General features: G+C 44.4%; 1 protein-coding gene across 1 annotated transcript in view; it reads left to right on the forward strand.

The window, feature by feature from the left end:
• The first annotated feature begins 153 nt into the window (after positions 1-153).
• The window catches only part of Ppil2 (peptidylprolyl isomerase like 2), a 31,465-nt gene continuing 12,682 nt past the window's right edge, over positions 154-18,936 (forward strand). Inside the window, exons 1-10 of the mRNA XM_076863636.1 lie at positions 154-280; positions 3,454-3,503; positions 4,311-4,356; positions 7,559-7,621; positions 8,255-8,306; positions 10,336-10,387; positions 13,602-13,693; positions 14,725-14,814; positions 15,578-15,653; positions 17,306-17,466. Coding sequence (XP_076719751.1) covers positions 249-280; positions 3,454-3,503; positions 4,311-4,356; positions 7,559-7,621; positions 8,255-8,306; positions 10,336-10,387; positions 13,602-13,693; positions 14,725-14,814; positions 15,578-15,653; positions 17,306-17,466 — 714 coding nt within the window. The 5' untranslated portion in view covers positions 154-248. The remainder of the gene's footprint in view (positions 281-3,453; positions 3,504-4,310; positions 4,357-7,558; positions 7,622-8,254; positions 8,307-10,335; positions 10,388-13,601; positions 13,694-14,724; positions 14,815-15,577; positions 15,654-17,305; positions 17,467-18,936) is intronic.

Below are 18,936 nucleotides of genomic sequence, written 5' to 3' on the forward strand. Positions count from 1 at the left end.
CTTCAGAGGTTCCCAAGAAGATGGGATTCTGAGAGATTAAAGGCCAGAACCCACGCGCTCAGATTGGCCGCGCCCTGTCCCAGCCTACCCACTGGGGTGCCCAAAAACCTTACTACCCAGCATGCCGAGAGGCCGCTTCCGGGGCGGGTCTGCAAGACCCGGAAGTGGTGAGGAAACTCCGAGGAGGCTTGGGGGTCTGAGTGTTAGGCGGTCACTTTTTCGCATTAGCTGTTTCTGCTGCCGCTGCCATGGGGAAACGACAGCACCAGAAGGACAAGATGTAAGTTGAGTCTCAGCTGGGATTGGCGCCACGCTCTGCCTCAATCCCCTGCCTGACTTAGCGACGCTGCTGTTTCTCGGAGTTCGTCGAGAGGCCATTCCAAATTGTCACTTCCGGAAATTCCCACCCCCTTCTCCAGGCAGCCTCCAACCACCACGATTTGCTTGGATTAAGCCCTGTTATGGTCTCTTGACCCTTACAGTGGCCTTGGCGCTCGATTTGAACCGTCTCCTTTACTTCTCAGAATTTGCCTGGGACCGCCCCGGCCACCCATTGTGAGCTTTGTTCTTGCATTAGTTAGTCGTCTCTCCTGCATCTTCAGGCTCCCTGGATGCTGGTTCACACTTAGCCTATACATCTCCTCTAGTCTGTCGTTTAAGACAAGCCAGCCGGGCGCAGAGGCGCACGCCTGTAATCCCGGCGACTCGGGAGATTGAGGCAGGAAGATCGCAAATTAAAAGCCAACCTCGGTAATTTAGCGAGGCTGAATTAAACCCTTTCTCAAAATAAAAAAGGGCTGGGGATGTAGCTCATAAGTAAGGGGTCCTGGGTTCAATTCGGTACCAGAAAAAAATAAAAACAAGCCAACCGTGTCCCTTCCTTTCCTCCAGCTACCACCATGTTTCTTTGATTCTGTTCCTAACAAGTGAGTCTTGTGTCTCCTTGCTGTTTTCTGCTGCGTCTTGAAACCACCTTAGTCAGACTTTTGCACCCAGAACACCCTTGTGAAGATACCGTTGTCTTCTGTGTTGCCAAATCTGGTGTTCTCAGTAGCCTAAAACACGATAATTACTACTTCCTGAAACCCTTTTTTAGTGTCTTGAATCCCACATGCTTTGTTTTCCATCTACTTCAGTGGCCTCTTAGTTTCCTTTCCTAGGCATTCCTCCTCTTCTCTCAGACCTCATAGGTTTCTGCCCCATTATTTTTCTGTGAGTGATCTTTCCCAGTCATCCATAAGTTGAAGTTGATTGATTTTTTTTTTTTTTGGTACCAGTGATAGAACCCAGGGGTGCTTAACCACTGAGCGGCATCCCCAGGTTTTTGTATTCTATTTAGAGACAGGGGCTCACTAAGGTGTACAGGGCCTCCTTAAATTGCTGAGGCTGGCTCTAAACTCTCTTGCCTCAGCCTCCCAAGCTGCTGGGATTACAGGCATGTGTTGCTGGCCCAGCCAAATTTGATTTCTTTATCTTTCCATAGTGAGCTATTTACTTGACATCTTCCTGTGAAGAAGAACTGGTAGATGTCTGGGAGTTTCTTTTTCTTTCCTTTTTTTTTTTTTTTTTGATAAGCGTTTTACTGTATACTGTATATGTTTTACTGTATATATATATTTTTATATAAGCATTTTACCAAGGTTGGCCTGGAACTCTTCATCCTCTTGTTTTAGCTAGCCTCCTGAGTAGCAGGGATTACAGTACATGGTACTATCTGAAAGTTAATATTCTCTGTATTATTATTGTTCTGTCACTATGACAATATCTCTGAGAACTAAAGTAGGGAAGGTTTATTTTGGCTCATAGTTCAGTCTATGGTCAACTGGCCCTATTGCTTTTAGACCTGTGATGAGGCAAAGCATCATGGTGGATTAGAGCTGTTGTCCTCATGGCAACTGGGAAGCACAGATCAAGGAGTGGTCCAAGGACAACATATGCTCTTCCAGGACATGCCCCTAGTGACCTACTTTTTTCGCTAGGCCTCACCTCCTACAGTTTCTACCCCCTCCCAGTCATACATTCAATTATGAACCAGTTAGTTGATTAATACATTGATGAGATCAGAGCCTTCATGATCTGATCACTTCCCAAAAGCTCTACTTGTGAACATTGCTACATTAAGGACCAGCCTTTTAGCATGTGAGCCTTTGAGGGATATTCCAGATACAAATTATAACACATCCTAAACAAAACTTTTGATTTTCATCTTTTTTACTCTGACCTACTCCCTCCTCCCTATTTTAGTGGTTATATCACTATAGATGGTCCCCAACCTTCTGTGAGTTGACTTAACAATTTTTCAACTTTATGATGGTGTGAAACAATGTGCATTCAATAGAAACCATTCTTTGATGTTTGACTTTTTTTTTTTTGGTACTGGGGGTTTACATTATGTGAGATATTCAACACTTATAAGTTTTTTTGGTGTTTGTGTATGTTGCTGGGGATTGATCTCAGGCCTCCTATGAGGGCTTTTATCACTGAACTATATCCCAGGCCCTAAAATAAGCTTTTTGTTAGATGTTTTTGCCGAATGGTGGGCTAATGTATGTGTCCTGAGTATGTTTAAAGTGGACTAGGCTAATCTGTCATGACCAATAAATTAGGTGTATCAAATGCATTTTTAGCTTAGGATGTTTTCAACTCAGGATGGGTTTTTCAGGACATGGTCCCATTAGAAGCATCTGCTTAGTTGCTCAGGTCAGAGGTCTGGTTGTTGGCCTTGATGCCTTTCATTATTCCTGTCCATCAGGAAGTCCTGGCTCTTTCAGGAACTGACCACTTTCCACCTTGTCCACCAGTCCTCCATAGGTGAAGTTGGTATATCCAACTTCTTGGACTTTTGTGGTCACCTCTTGTTCTGCAACCTTTTTCAGTTGTCTTCCTACACACGGCAGCCAGACTGGTGCTTTGAGACACATGTTAAATCATGTCAGGGCCCTATTCACAACCCTCCAATAGCTTCTCTTCCCACTTAGGGCAAATCCAGAGTCTTTACCATGGCCTGTGCAGCTCCCGTGATTGGTTATTGCCCATGTCTTTATCTTCATCTGTTTCCTATGTACACTATTATTCGGTTATGTCTTGTTTTTGGTACAAACCCAACCGTTAAGCCTTCATACATATTATGCCTACTAAGCTCTTCCCCAGATCTTCATGTGCCCAGCTCCTTCTCATGTCAGCTCTTCTCATAAATTCAGTTTTTTTCTTTCAGAGCAAAGAAGGACTGTTGGTTTTTATTTACTTGTCTCAGTATCCTTCTGCCTGCTTTGTTTATCACTATGTGCCTGTCATTTAGCAGGTATTTTAATAAGCATTTGCTGAATAAGCCACAATTACATCATCAGTTACTTACTTCATAGACTGTGTCATCTCTATGAAGATCAGTTACTTACTTCACAGATTCTGTCATCTTTATAAAGGGGAGATAGTAACATTTTCTCTCTTCTTCAGGTACATTACCTGTGCTGAATACACTCACTTCTATGGTGGCAAGAAGCCAGGTAAAGCATAAAATTCTTCTATTTTCCATGGTTGATGGGGGTGGTATTAAGGAATGATGACTTCATTCTACTGTGAGCTGTAAAAATGAACAGTTAACAAGAACACAGATATTATAATAGACAACTGGAGTGAGGACATAATCCACAAAAGAGGAAATATAATCAGCATAGGAGAACATGTTTTATCTTGGTGGGGATTTTTCAAAACATAGGTTAAAATAACATTTTGGTTTTTATTTTGAGACAGGGTTTTGCCAAATTTCTTGGGGCCTCACTAAGTTGCTGAGGCTGGCTTGAACTTGCGATCTTCTTGCCTCAGCCTCCTACGTGTCTGGGATTACAGGCATGCACCACTGTGCCAGGCTTCCTCTAAGTTCTTTTTGGTGTACCCCATGTGTTTTAGTTATATCAAAAGATTTTTAATCCAGGCTGGGAGGTGTAACTCAATGGTAGAACATATGCTTAGCATGCTTGAGGCTCTCAGTTCAGTCCCCAGCACCAAAACAGACAAACAGAAAACTTTAAATCCATAGCAAATGCTGTACTAGGTAATTTGCATTAACTTTTTTTTTTTTTTTTTAATATTTATTTTAGTTTAGTTATCGGCGAACACAACATCTTTGTTTGTATGTGGTGCTGAGGATCGAACCCGGGCCGCACGCATGCCAGGCGAGCACGCTACCACTTGAGCCACATCCCCAGCCCCTGCATTAACTTTTTTATAAATTGTAATTGAATTGTTGTTAGGTGCACATAGATGAAATATTTTACAAATAAGTTTAGTGTTTTTAATTTCATTTTAAACAGATATCCCACAAACAAATTTTCGTCGATTACCTTTTGACCACTGCAGGTAAGGGTTCTGAATGTTTCTTTCCCTGTGGTTCTCTGATATATGGTTGGACATCCTTTTTCTGAAATATTTGGGACCAGATAGATGTGTTTCAGATTTGAGTTTTTCAGATTTTGGAATATTTTCATAGACTTTACCACTTAAACATCTCTAATCTTAAAATCTGAAGTCCAAAATGTTTCAAAATCCTAAACTTTTTGAACACTGATGTGACACTCCAAAGTTTTGGGATTTTGGAGCATTTTGGATTTTATTTTCAGATTAGGGATGCTCATTATGTACTATCTGGTAGTGAATCTGAAGGAGTAGGTAGGGATCATTTATATTCTTCCACCTGAATTTTCCCTGAAATGGGAGGCAGTGGACCTAACCATGATGATAGGTAGTGTATATTTTTATTTATTGTATCTGTATTTACAGACTTTGTCTTTTTAACCTCATTCTTACCTTCCAGGATAGTAAGCCTTGCTGTTAAGTCCATTTTACAGTTGAGAGAACTGATGCTTAGAAGACTGAAGCACCTGGGTCACGTATCACATCTGGAAAGATTGGTCACTGAATCTTGATCTCAGTGGTCTGACCCCAGGCCCACACTTGTAACACTTTACTCTTGTTAGAGAAATTAAGTAATTGCAGCATCAGCAGTAGCAAGAATAACGTTATCTTGAGGCCTTTCTCTACTGGTGCGGATGAGAAGAAATCCAGAAGCAGAGCCACCTAAATGCTGCTTCCAGCCAGATTGGTCTGATTATGAACAGAAGTGGGGGGCCTGTTGGAGAATCAGGGCTTCGACTGATGAACCCCTTACATTGCCCCTTCCAGGGTGAGGGGGTATTAGGAGAGTGGGCAGATCTGGTGGTCCTAAGGCCTGAGGTTTGCACAGCCTGAGCCATGGTCACTTCTGCCCTGGATGCTTGTATTCACAGCATCTTTCTTATCCCCAAATTCTGATTCTGAAGGTCAGGGTGACCCTTGAGAGCCGACAAAGCTGTCCTGGTGATGCTGGCACCCCAGTTGAGGGAGGTCATCCAGATACCACAGTGCAGTGAGGAATGGGCAGAGGAATCCATGGTGCAGGGAGACCTGAGGGCCTAGTTACTTCAGCCCAACATCCGGGCCTCCCTGCATTTGCCCAGGACCTTGAGGATCCACCTGTACAGTGGTTAGTGGGGACTATTCCTCTTTAGCAGCACCTGCTCAGGGAGGTGCAGCCTCAATAGCTAGTGTTTCTTCCCTCCCATAGTAGAATCTGTAATCAGTCTGTAAGAATGTGGTCTTCACATTGGATGTTAAATGATGTGATGGAAATGAGTCATTCTTGATTCAAGTTCCTTCAAGAGATCACTGATCTTAGTTTCAATCATTTTTTAACTACCTTGGGTTAGGAGTAAAAATGTGCTGTGAGGGCCTAGGGTTGTGGCTCAGTGGTAGAGCATCACATAAAAATAAAAAAATAAGGGCTGGGGCTGTAGCTCATTGGTAGAGCGCCCGCCTCACACATGTGAGTCATTGAGTTCAATCCTCAACACCACATAAAAATAAATAAAGATATTGTGTCCAAGTACAACTAAAAAAAATTAAAAATAAATAAAAATTTAAAAATAAATAAAGGAAATGTGTCTATCTACAACTAAAAAAAAAAAATGTGCTTTGAGCATATGACCCTTAAGGTCTTATTGGGGAGCAATCAGTTACATGTTCATCATCATGGCATTTGGAGCTTGCTTTAGTTTTGGCTCCAGCTCTGAATACTTACCAATAGCACTACCATTACTGCTGTAGTTAGCATTGAAGGTGGGGCTACAGACGGAGGTGGCCAGGTTGCTCATCCAGGGTTCCCTTGAATAGCATTCTGGGAGGTCCCCATGCCAATCCTGGTCAGAGCTTAGGAGGGTCGAAGTCACAGTGTTGCCAGGCTATCTAAGTCTTAAGCCCTGACCTGTGCTGACTAAACTCATAGGTGAAAAATGTATAAACAGAATTCAGGGAAGCTAGGGCTCTGAATGGCTATTGCAGAAATCCATGCAAGGAAAAGAGTATTGGTATAGGCAGTTCACCTGGTAGGTTCTGCTTTTCTTCAGCAGACTCCATGAGGGGAAAGTGGCTCTTGGTCAGGGCCTCTTCAGATGTTTATCCCCATATCCATGTATGAGAACTTCTTGAGAGCTCCTAAGGACTTAGGTATTCACTTAGTCATATGGCAGCTACTTGGAAATTTGAGGGACTATGTACACGCTCTGTGATCAGGGGAAGACAGGGCACCCCAGACCATAGTAGCCCCATCATACCCTCACAGGATTTGGGAGGATAGCTTTAAGTATAAAAGCTTGGCCTGTCTGCTGCATGAAGTTTTGGAGAGTGAATCCTGGTCCTGCCTCCCCAAGGCTACCTCCAGGGACCAGCTTTTTTTTTTTTTTTTTTTTAATATTTATATTTATTTTTCCTTCCTTCTTCCCTCCCTCCCTCCCTCCCAGAATTGAACACAGTGCCTCACACATGCCAGGCAAGCACTCTACCACTGAGCCACAACCCCAGCCCCCAGAGACCAGTTTTGATAACAAAAATATTATAGACGTGCAGAGGTTGTGAGAGAACCTGGTTATTTGGGCTGGGGATGTGGCTCAAGCGGTAGTGCGCTCGCCTGGCATGCGTGCGGCCCGGGTTCGATCCTCAGCACCACATACAAATAAAGATGTTGTGTCCACCGAAAACTAAAAAATAAATATTAAAATTCACTCTCTCTCCCTACCTCTCTCTACCTCTCTCTCTTAAAAAAAAAAGAAAAAAATAAGTGAAGCAGTTTGCCCAAGATTGCACAGTTAGCAATGTCAACTGGAACTGGAGCCCAGGTCCTCAGAGTTTAATCCTTGCTTTCCTTCCCCGACTAAGTGCACTCTGTAATAAACATTAGTTTATAAAAAAAAAAAAAAAAAAAAAAGAACCTGGTTATTGTGATTCTAAGACCCTGTGGTACCTCCTGGGAGCCGTGCCTTGTACTTAATGGTTTATGCTGCAAGCTTTGGAGGGATTGGGCATCAGGGTCACTTCTGGTGTTGACCACCAGTGCAGACTATGCAGAGAAGCCTGGAACTGTTAGAGGAATGATTGAAGAAGGGAAGCAAAGGTGAGTACTAGGGTAACTGGCCAGCCCATGGTGCAATCTGTGTGTCTAGCAGCTGACCAGGAATGACTTCTTTTTCAGTCTTTCTCTGCAGCCCTTTGTCTACCCGGTCTGCACCCCAGAAGGTGTCGTCTTTGACTTGCTGTGAGTTTTACCATAACTTTGATCTATGTATATGGTGAGACTGTTGACACCCACTAAGGAAGGAGGTGTTGGGTTTGTGCGTCCAGACTGTGCCAAGTGAGGCAATGCCAGGGTCACCAGATCCTAATCCCAGCAGTCTCAGGAGTTGTGAGTGAGCCTGTTGGTGACTAAGGAGGAATAGTCAGGGCCTCAGGGACATGGCAGCAGTGTTGCTATGAAGTATCCCTTTTCCTCTCAGATAAGGAGCTTTAACTGGCTGTTGCTCCTGCCCTGCCAGAAGTGGGTTCAAGTTGCTCTTCATTCTCTGTATGTGAGGGTCTTTGGGTTTTAATTGGCATCAGTATGGAATGTTAATGAACTAGAGACTCTTCACTTTATAAAAGTAGAGCCATAATGAAGGCTTCTGGGACCCGTGCCTTGTACTTAATGGTTTGTGCTGCAAGCTTTGGAGGGATGGGGCATCAGGGTCACCTCTGGTGTTGACCACCAGTCAACAGTGCTGTAGTTTGAAGCATTATGCTTATATTTTTCATTTTTGGGGGGTTGAACTCTGGGCATTACACATGCTAAGCATTCTACCACTGAGTTACACCCTCAGCCCTGGTGACACTTTCTGTTTTCTCTTCCCTTCAGGAATATCGTTCCATGGCTTAAGAAGTATGGGACTAACCCCAGCAATGGAGAGGTAGGTGACCATGTAGAAATTTGATGCTGGTGAGAGCTGTCCTCTTGCCTTTATTTTGTCCTGGTCATTTTCATGGACACATGGACCTAGTAGAGAACCATTCATAGGGAGCAAGTAATCATGGGGTAAAGAGTGATAGGACTTCCCTCTCCTCATCACATCCACTCCTTTCTAGAAATGTCCACTATATGAGCATGAATATAAGAATGTACATTGTCCCTCTGTGTCAGTACATTTTGTATCTGCATGTTCAATCAACTACCAATCATAAATATTTGAAAAAAGTTATGTCCATACTGAAAATGTACAGAATTTTTCCTTGTCATTATTTCTTAAATAATACAGTATAACAACTATTTACATAGCATTGACGTTGTATTAGGTATTATAAGTCTTATAGAGAAGGACTGGGGATGCAGCTCACTGGTACAAGACTTGCTTAGCATGTGGAGGCCCTGGGTTCAATTGCCAATACTACAAACACACAAAAACTCTCATCTACAGGTGTTTATAGTTTCTGTGAAAATACAGTGCCATATTCGGTGAGGTACTTGAGCATCTATGCATTTTGATGTCCTGGGGGGTCCTGGAACTGATTGCTATACTGAGGCACTATTACATATACCTTTTCTTGGGCCACAGATGTGATCATAGTGGATGAACACCTGCGTACCTTGTTTTGTATGCACTGCTTAGAAACCTGAACTTCTTGGTGCAGAAATCACAGCCTTTTCTGTGTTGTAGTGTATATCCTTCTTTGTGGGAGTACTATGCTGGATTTTAACTTGTTTGCCATTACATAGGTGCAGGGACTGTCCCTAGCATGTTTCTTTGGGCAAGTAGAAGTATCTGTCCAAGGATGGGTCAGAGGATGGGTACCTTTTCAGTTTGGGCAGCTACTAGAGAATTACCTTCCGAAGCCATCGTATTGCTTCACACTTTTGATAGCAACATGTGAAGGAGGAGTTCCCTATGTCCTGAGCAACAATGGGTAGATTTTTTTTTTTTCTGTTTATAGGGGGAAAATTAATTTTTATTTTTATTAATGTAAAAAATTTTTAATTTGTAATAATTAAATTTCTTATTTTTGTTGTGTTTTAGTCTGTTTTTGTCACTGTGACCAAAATACTAAACAAAAACAACTTAGAGAAGAAAAGGATTTATCTGGGCACATAGTTTCACTGTATGGTCAGTTGACTCAGTTGTGCTCTGGCCTCTGAGGTGAGGTGGAGAAAAATATTCACTGCCACAAGGCTGTGAAGGAGGGGGGGGACTCAGGAACTCAGGGAAGATGAGTCCCTCTAGGGCTCAGTCCAGTGACCCACCTCCTTTTGTCATTCCCCACCTGCCTACAGTTACCACTCAGCGAATTCATTTAAACTAGGATGGACTGATTAGGGTTACAGCTGTCATAATTTAATTTTTTCACCTCTGAATATTCCTGCATTAACACAGGAGTATAAAACCAGCTTTTATCTTGTAGCCTCATCATTTAGTCCTATTCTTCAGTTCAGTAGTCACTTCTGTTGGCATATGTGTTTCCAAAATGGGCTTTACTCAGAGCCAGTAGGGGTGGATGGTGGATTATGTAAATGTACCCACCTAGGCACACCATTCTGTAGCCCCCTTTTGAGTCCTGGCAATGTCCTGTGGTTTACATAGAGAGGTCCCTGCAGCTAGAGTTCTAGAGCACTGTTCTGTAGCTGTAAAGGATTGGCTGGGTAAAGACCTTTCCAGCCTGTCTCTGTTTTCACCTGGCTTCTCAGCCTCACATTTCTTCACATGTCTTATCAATTATTATTATTATTATTATTTATTTGTTTTTCTGGTACCAGGGATTGGACTCAGGGGCACTTAACCACTGGGCCACATCCCCAGCCCTTTTTTTTTTATTTTATTTGGAGACAGGGTCTAGCTAAGTTGCTGAGGCTGGCTTTGAACTCGGAATCCTCTTACCTCAGCCTCCAGAGTTGCAGAGGCATACTCCACCACACCCAGCTCTTATTATTATTTATTGTGTGTCTTTCAGAAACTTGATGGTAGGTCCCTGATTAAGCTGAACTTTGCCAAGAACAGTGAAGGTAAGTCTCTTTTGTAGCCAGCTCTGGGATTGGCTCATGGGGTCCCTGCTCTCACTTTTTTTGTTCTAATTAGTTATACATGACAGTAGAATGCATTTTGACATATCATACATAAATGGAGCATAACTTCTCATTTTTCTGATTGTACATGATGTAGAATCACACTGGTCATGTAGTTATAGATGCACATAGATGTAATAATGAATAATAATGTCTGATTCATTCTACTTTCCCTCCTACCCTCATACCCCGTCCCCTCACCAAGTTCTTTTGTCAATTCTTCCTTCCTTTTTCTTTCCCTCTCCTTCCTCCTTTTCCTTCCTTCCCTCTTTTCCTTTATTCCCTTCCTTCCCTACTTCCTTCTTCCGTTCCTCCCTTCTGATTGAATCCAGGGCTTTGCACATACTCTACCACTGAGCCACATCTCCAGCCCTCACTCATTTCTTTCTGAACAAGCTAGACACTTGCTTTTAATTTCTCAAAAGATACTACATGATGATTTATCCTTAGGTTTGAAAACAATATTTTGAACTTTTTAAAAATTCAGCTTATACTGTCTTGCATATGATTATTTTGAATATGATTATCTCATTGTGGCACAGTGTTCTGAGGAGGATAAAATTACTTTGACCTGGGATGATGATAAATGTTCATTTATTTTTAGAAAAATACCACATGATTTCATAAAAGTCCAGATAGTTTTAAAATGGGGGTGAGTTGGCAGAGAACCATTTTTTTTGTACAAGGGCGTTCAGTCCATTGAACAACCAGTGGCCTTTGTGGGTATAATTGGGCCTTGTGGGGCATGAGATGTGTATTCATTGCTGGAGGCAGAGTCAGGGTGGGCAGTTAGGCCATGGATGTGGTTGGTCTGGAGGGGTCTCTTGGCTGGGCTTCTTATTACCACCTCTTTTTTTTTGTACCAGGGATTAAACCCAGGAGGACTTAAACAATGAGCCATATCCACAGCCCTTTTTATTTTGAGACGGGGTCTCACCAAGTTACCCCGGGGGCCTTGCTAAATTACTGAGGCTGGCTTTGAACTTGTATTCCTCCCGCCTTAGCTTCCCAAGACACTGAGATTATAAGTGTGTACCACTGCACCCAGCTTGTCAGCATCACTTCTAAAGCCCCAGCCCAGCTTGAAGGCTTTCTGCTTTATATTTTGAAATGTCTTCTTGTCTCTTGGCCACATACCAGGGCTGATGTGACCACCTTGCATTGTTCCTATCTGAGGTGCTGATCTTGAGGCCTTTGTGCCCTAACCCTGGTCTCTTTTGGCCATGCAGATGTTGTGGTTTAGGTTGTTGTGGTTGCTGGATGTATGTTTTCCAGGGGAATGCAGAGAGCACAGGAAGCTAGGACCCCTCCCTCTTGACTAACCCTAGAGTCTGCTTCACAGTCAACACTGGGTTTGCAGATCATGAGTAAATGAGCTTCAGCAAAAAAGCAGTATTGTATGTTGATGGAATCAGGAGCTTCACTCTACTGACTACCCCACTCTGTGATCAGCTGGTTTAGGGAGGCCCGCAATATGTGCCTCTCATTCAGGAATTATTTGTAGTAAACAAAGCAGCCCAAATCTCCCTAAATGAGAGGAGCTTACTTTCTAGTTGGGGAGAAAACCAGATAGTGTGTCAGATGTTTCTGCCATGGAAAAAAGCAGAACAAGGCAAGGGGAAAGAGCCTCAGGAGGACCAGTGGACCAGAGTTTTTGTTTGTTTATTTTTGTTTTTGTTTTGCATATGATTACTTTGAAGGCGATTAGCTCATTGTGTCACAGTGTTCTGAGGAGGATAAAATTACTTTGACCTGGAGTGATGATAAATGTTCATTTATTTAAAAAAAAAAAACAAAAAAAACCACAGAGAGTAAATCTGATGGAAAGGAGGCAGGAAGCCAAGTGAGATCCTGGAGAAGAGCATTCCAGGCAGTTGAGTACAACCAGTGCAAAGCCCTGAAATGGGCATGCATTTGAGGGTGTCTGTCCAATCAGAAATCCAGAGTTGCTGGAACAGCATGGGCAAGGAGTAGAGGCAGAGGCTATGGTCAAGATTGAGTCGCAATGGGAGGCACAGCAATCCTACAGAGCCTGGGTGGGAGCCTAAAGGAGGACCTTGCCTCTTTTTTTTTTTTTTTTTTTAATATTTTATTTTTATGTGATGCTGAGGATCGAACCCAGTGCCTCATACATGCTAGGCAAGCACTGTACCACTGAGCCACATCCCAGCCCTCGCCTCATTTTTTTGTTGGATGATTTTACTGGGTGGGGGTTGGTACTAGGGATTGAACCTAGGAACTTGTACATGCTGGGCAGGTGCTCTGTCACTGAGCTATACTCCCATCCTGTTTTATTTTTATTTATTTATTTATTTATTGGAACCAGGGATTGATTCCAAGGGCACTTAACCACTGAGCCACATCCCTAGTCCTTTTTTTTTAAATTTTTTATTTTGAGATGGGGTCTCACTAGGTTGCTTACAGCCTCACTCAGTTGCTGATGTTAAGGACTGAGATTGTCACAGTAGCATTATAGCACTTAAAAATTTAATAGGCATTTCTTAGTCTAATTAAATGTATACCCACTGGTAAAATCTCCATGGTTTACTCATTATTTATAGTTTTAAAATCAGGATTTTAAAGAATTCCACCCAGATACATGTGGGTGACATCGCTAAGACCCTTAGTCTTTAAGTTCCTGCCTCCCTTTTGTTTTGAGTTTTATTTGTTGGGACTTACTAGACAGGGCTGCTGGGTGGGGGCTTATTAGGGCAGGGGATCATCAGGTATTTGCCACAGTAGTCCAGGTGAGAGATGAGGAAGGTGAGGAGACAGTGTGGCTGGTGGGTACTACAGGTGTGAAAAATAGGAGAGGCAGTCAAGACTAAATCACTGGGAGAATGGGCTATTTCCTGTGCAGGGATGGCTTCAAGAGGAGGAGGAAGAGTGACTAGCATGGGGTCACCTGGGACAGGGTAGATCCATCCATCTGAGGAAAGTGAGGCAGGGATTTACTGAATGAATAGGAGTTTACTAATGAGGCTTGGGAGTGGGACTTGAGCATCTGTTGCCCCTCTGGTTCTTGGGGTTTTTCCTCCTCCCTTTCTCTGACCCTCAGCCTGAGTTCACTCCTGCCTTGGCCCTCAGTGGTCTTCTTTGGAATGATCAAACTTTATAAGGGTGACTGGCTTTCCTGTGTGTGCCTTCTCTCTAGAGAAGTATCACTGCCCGGTGCTGTTCACTGTGTTCACCAATAACACCCACATTGTGGCCATCAGGACAACTGGCAATGTCTATGCCTACGAGGTGGGTCCTCACTGCAGGGAATGTGGGACTGTATGGCATCAGGCTCTTGGGTGTGTGCTTTGGGTGTACTCTCTCATCCTGGCTGGGGTTAGGAGTGAACCCAATACAACAAGCATGGTCTGTTCTCATGGGATTTATAGTCATAGCCACTAGCACAAGCTTTCCTACCCAGACCCAATTGGGTACCTTCCCATTTTCAAACAGATCCAGAAAAGTGGAGAGGTACTTCCTGGGCTTCTGGACCTGGAGTCCAAGCAATTTTGATTGCTGAGCGGGGAGTCTTAATACCCCAGAGGGCAAAGATCAGGCCCAGGAAAGAACCTTTGCTCAGAGAACAGGCCCCCAGGGCTACAAGGGAGCTGTTGGACCCCATGGGGCAAGGGAAGGCCATGTTCCTGAAAGAGATATCCCTAGGAAGGAGTGAGTGCCAGGCTGGTGAGAGGAGTTCTGGCAGGGAGTAGATGTAGGGATAGGAGGCAGCAGTTTCCATACAAGTGCTCTTGCTCAGAGCAGGGGCAGGGAGGAGCCTTACTTTGTGGAAAAGCCTGTGCCTTTTTGTTTCCTCACTTGGACATTTTCAGAGTCTCAGTGGCCAGTGCTGGCCCAGGAACTCTTGGGCTGTTTCTTGCCCAAAGCACATGAATTGGCTTGGTTAGTCCTTGCTGAGCACCAGTAGACTCTACTAGGGCAGGCATCTTGTATTCTTGCTCACCACCTGTCTCTGGTCCTATCACTGGGCCTGGTGCATGAGCAGTGAAGATGGAAATGAGAGGGGGGTGGCCTCACTGAGCCTGTTGGCCAATATGTAAAATGTATCCTGAGAGCATCCCACAAAGAGTGCTGAGCGCACTGGGTTCCAGTTGCTGTCTGGGTGCTGCCAGCCAGCTCTGCCCTTCATGAAGGGGCTGGAGCCAGGAGCCATGGTAGTGTCCACCTGATTCCTCACCTCTCAGTAGTGCTGTGGTCTAGCCAGCACCAGGCCTTCCTTCCTGCAGGCTCCCAGAGCATTGTAACTCTTGCTCTAACTGCAGGCAGTGGAGCAGCTAAACATTAAGGCAAAGAACTTTCGGGACCTGTTGACTGATGAGCCCTTCTCTCGACAGGACATCATCACTCTCCAGGTGAGTGTCGCCTTCTATAAGGAAAACCCACTCCATAACCTCTGTTCTGTTTCTCTTTCCTGCCCAGCTTGATTACCTCTCCCTTGATTGTGTGGTTGTGATTCCTCAGCCTCTTAGCATCCCCAACCCCACCCTGGCCTTTGGCATGGGAAACTACCTCTCTGACTCTCATGGCTCCTACAGTGCCTCTCTGTTGTCAGGGGCCTTATCTATACCCAACAGCCATCTCAGGGCATCTGAATGGCAGCTTTACAGGCTGGCCCTGCTCCAGTCACCTTGAGGTCAGGAATGGGCACATGCCTCATGCAGCATGAAAATAGGGTATCCCTATAGTTGTTGGGGAACCTTGAGTGAACCCATGAGAACTCTGACATTGAAAAACAAGGGCCACCAGATTGGAGCTAAGGTTAGAGCAGGCCTATAGGAGCCACCAGTTCCCCTCTGTGGCTTGTTCCATACTGATTGGAGCTTGGCTCCACTGCTACCCAGGCCATTCAGTAGCAGCAAGTGAAGCTTCATAACTGTGTTCCCCAGAAGGAGAGGATGTAGTTTGCCAATCATCTGAGCAACTAGATGGTCTGTGCCCCATCCCTACTCATCCTCACTTGTCACCCAGCCTGCAGCAGAATCCCCCCTCCTTGCCTGCTCAATCCCTCAGTGCTTGCCTCTTCTTTGGGCACATGACCACCACCCTTTGATGCCTGTGGCAGCTGTTTGGTCACAGTCCTGGGTTTACTCTCCTGGGTATTCTCTTTTGCTGTAGGACCCCACCAATTTGGACAAGTTCAATGTCTCCAACTTCTTTCATGTTAAGAATAACATGAAAATAACAGACCCAGGTATGTACAACCAGGGACTGGTCTGGGTGGAACATGGGCTGCACCCCCTAGGCAAAGCCCCTGCCTTCCTGGGGTCCAGGGACTCCAGGGTTCTGGCCCCAGCGTAGCTATGCCCCAAGTTTCCTGAATCCATGTTCAGTGTCTGACATTCACAGAATCTGCCAGCTGCTTGTCATGGGAACCCCAAAATGTCAGACTTGCCAGGACATCTCATTTTCCTTTCCTCAGCTCTGGTGGCCATGGGCACCCCCCTGGATTTCTGTTGGCCAGTGCTTTCTCTAGGGAGTATTGACAGAGGTGACCCTGAGGTGGAGGCTCTGGGTGACATCAGACTCATGTCTTGGGGGCAGCTGGGACCTTTGTCCCTCTATTTCCTGTGGTTGGTCAGTGTCAAGGAGCACACTGTGGAATGAAGTGGGAGCTCTCCAATTTTCTTAGCTGACTTAGGGCTGCTTTTGAGGAGCCAGGAAGACTTGGGCCAAGATTAGTTGGCATTAGTGCTGCTGAGAACAGCATCCCAGATACTCAGTGATGCACACTGTATGAACAGTTCCAATTTAGGGATGCTGAGGCTGAGCACACAGTTGAGCTCTGACCTCCAGAGACCTGGAGGCCAAGTCTAGGGCCCAGGTATGCTGTTCCTTTCCTTCAGGTAAGCAGCAGCATGCACCATCCTGCCTGGGGCATTTCATATCTGGAAAGACCCCAAACACATTTTAAATAGTTTTTTTTTTTTTTTTTTTGCAATACTGGGGATGGAACCCAGGGGTACTTGACCACTGAGCTACATCCCAACCCTCTGTATTTTTGTTTTTATTTTTACTTTGAGACAGGGTCTCACTGAGTTGCCAAGACTGGCCTTAAACTTGCAATCCTGCCTCAAACTCCTGAGTAGCTGGGATTTTAGGCATATGTACCACTGTACCAAGCTACATAAGATATATATTTTTTAATACTGGGAATTGAACCCAGAGGCCAGAGGCATTTTACTAGTGAGCTATGTCATCTATATCCCTAGCTTTTTTTATTTTTTAGGTTGAGACAGGGTCTCACTAAGTTTCTAAGGCTGGTCTTAAACTTGTAATCCTCATGTCTCAGCCTCGTGAGTTGCTGGGATTACAGGTGTGTGCCACTGTGCCCAGAATAAGAAAAAACAAATTTTTAATATTTATTTTTATTTTTATGTGGTGCTGAGGATTGAACCCAGTACCTCATGCATGCTAAGTGAGCGCTTTACCCCGAGCCACAACCGTAGCCCAAGAAAAAAAAAAATTAAGTTATAAAAGCAAAACATATACTATTAAAGTGGGGGAATGTATAGATGAATGTAAGTAAGAAAATAAAAGTCAACCCTAAGCCTCTTGCCCATCCTAAGACTGCTGTTGACTGCATGGAGAAGACCTCTTCAGGCCTGGGACTAGGTACCCATGGCACTGTGTGTGCTCAGAATATCTGGCCTTGGTGGACCCATCACTGCTGCTGTAGTACAATCTGTGTTAGTAGTATGGGATCCACAACATATCTAGTGATCCTAGCCTAAACTTTTTGGTGGCTTCTGCTACTGTAGTTGGCTCTGGATTTCTGACTCCATCATACCCATCTATGGATGCTTCTGTGGCTTGGCTGCTCAGGACCTCCATGCTGTTTTGTAGATGAGGAAAAGGCCAAACAGGACCCATCTTATTATTTGAAAAACACAAACACTGAGACCCGAGAAACACTGCAGGAGCTGTACAAGGAGTTCAAAGGAGATGAAATCTTGGCAGCCACCATGAAGGCCCCAGAGAAGAAGAAAGTGGACCAACTAAATGCTGTAAGTAGGCAGCTCTGAACCTGTGAAGTGATTCTGGGGCAGGGACTCATGGAGCCTAGGATACATTTGGAGGGGATGTGACTGGGACCTTCTCTAGAACTGTTGTGGCCCTAAGGGCCTTGAATACTCAACTCTTAGGACTGCTGAGATAGCTGGGCCCCAAGAGGGTGAGGAGGGTCACACAGACCTCCCGACTGAGTGTGAAAGAATGGGTGGTAAGCCAGGGACAAAAGAGTTGGTCAAGCTGAGGAAGGGCTGCTTTATACCTTGGTCCCTGACCTGAACTCGGATGACTAGCTGTCTGCCTCCAGGGGCTGTGTTTATATCTTAGGACACAGCAGTCTTAGAATATGCAGGTCTGAAGCTGGGCTTGGTGGTGCATGCCTGTAATCCCAGTTGCTCGGGAGGCTGAGACAGGAGGATCATGAGTTCAAAGCCAGCCTTAGCAACTTAGTGAGTTACTAAGCAACTGAGTGAGACTCTATCTCTATATAAAATATAAAATAGGGCTGAGGATGTGGCTCAGTGGTTGAGTGCCCCTGAGTTCAATCCCTAGTACCAAAAACAAAACAAAACAAAAAAACCCCTAGAGGTCTGTGGTGGCAGGGAGATAGGGCCCACTTGGTACTGGAACCTACAGTAAAGCCAGGGAGACTTTCAGGGACTGCTGAGATGTTTGGGACCGCCTGCCCGAGCTTTGCCTGGGATGTCCTGTTCATGTCTCCTTGAGGTTCCATCAGCAGTGGTAATGCTGGTATTTGTCCCAGTCTCTCAGGCCCAGATCTCTTTCTCCTGTGTGCAGGCATGACTGGTGAGCTAGATCTGCAGGCAGAGCAGAGGCTGGGAGTAGCTAGCTCTGAGTTTCTCTCCCCCATGAGGAATTAACGAACAAAATTTTGGAAAATTAAAAAGAAGTTCAGCTAGATATGGTGGCACATGTCTGTAATCCTAGCTGCTTGGGAGGCTGAGGCAGGAGGATCACAAGTTCAAAGGCAGCTTTAGCAATTTAGCAAGGCCCTCAATAACTTGGCCAGACCCTGTCTCAAAATAAAAAATAAGAAGGGCTGAGGATGTTGTTCAGTGAATAAAAGCCCCTGAGTTCAATCATTAATACCAAAAAAAAAAAAAAAAAAGTTCATTGCCTATAATCTTCCCAATGGAACACAGCCATCCTTAGCACATTGCATTTCTTATGGGCAAGTCCACTTTATTGTCTTCTCTTTAGGATAAAAAATAAATAACACTTATTGGGACTTTGTTTTTTTCTTGATTAAAGTGATCTTTTTTTTTTCTAAATTTTTTTTTATTAAATGTTGATGGACCTTTATTTTATTCATTTATATGCGGTGCTGAGAATTAGAATTGAACCCAGTGCCTTGCACATGCTAGGCAGATGCTCTATCACTGAGCCACAACTCCAGCCCTGAGATTATCTCTTAATGTAGAACAATTTGAGACCTTTAGAAACAA

The sequence above is a fragment of the Callospermophilus lateralis genome, chromosome 1 (genome assembly GCF_048772815.1).
Source record: "Callospermophilus lateralis isolate mCalLat2 chromosome 1, mCalLat2.hap1, whole genome shotgun sequence".
Taxonomy (NCBI): domain Eukaryota; kingdom Metazoa; phylum Chordata; class Mammalia; order Rodentia; family Sciuridae; genus Callospermophilus; species Callospermophilus lateralis.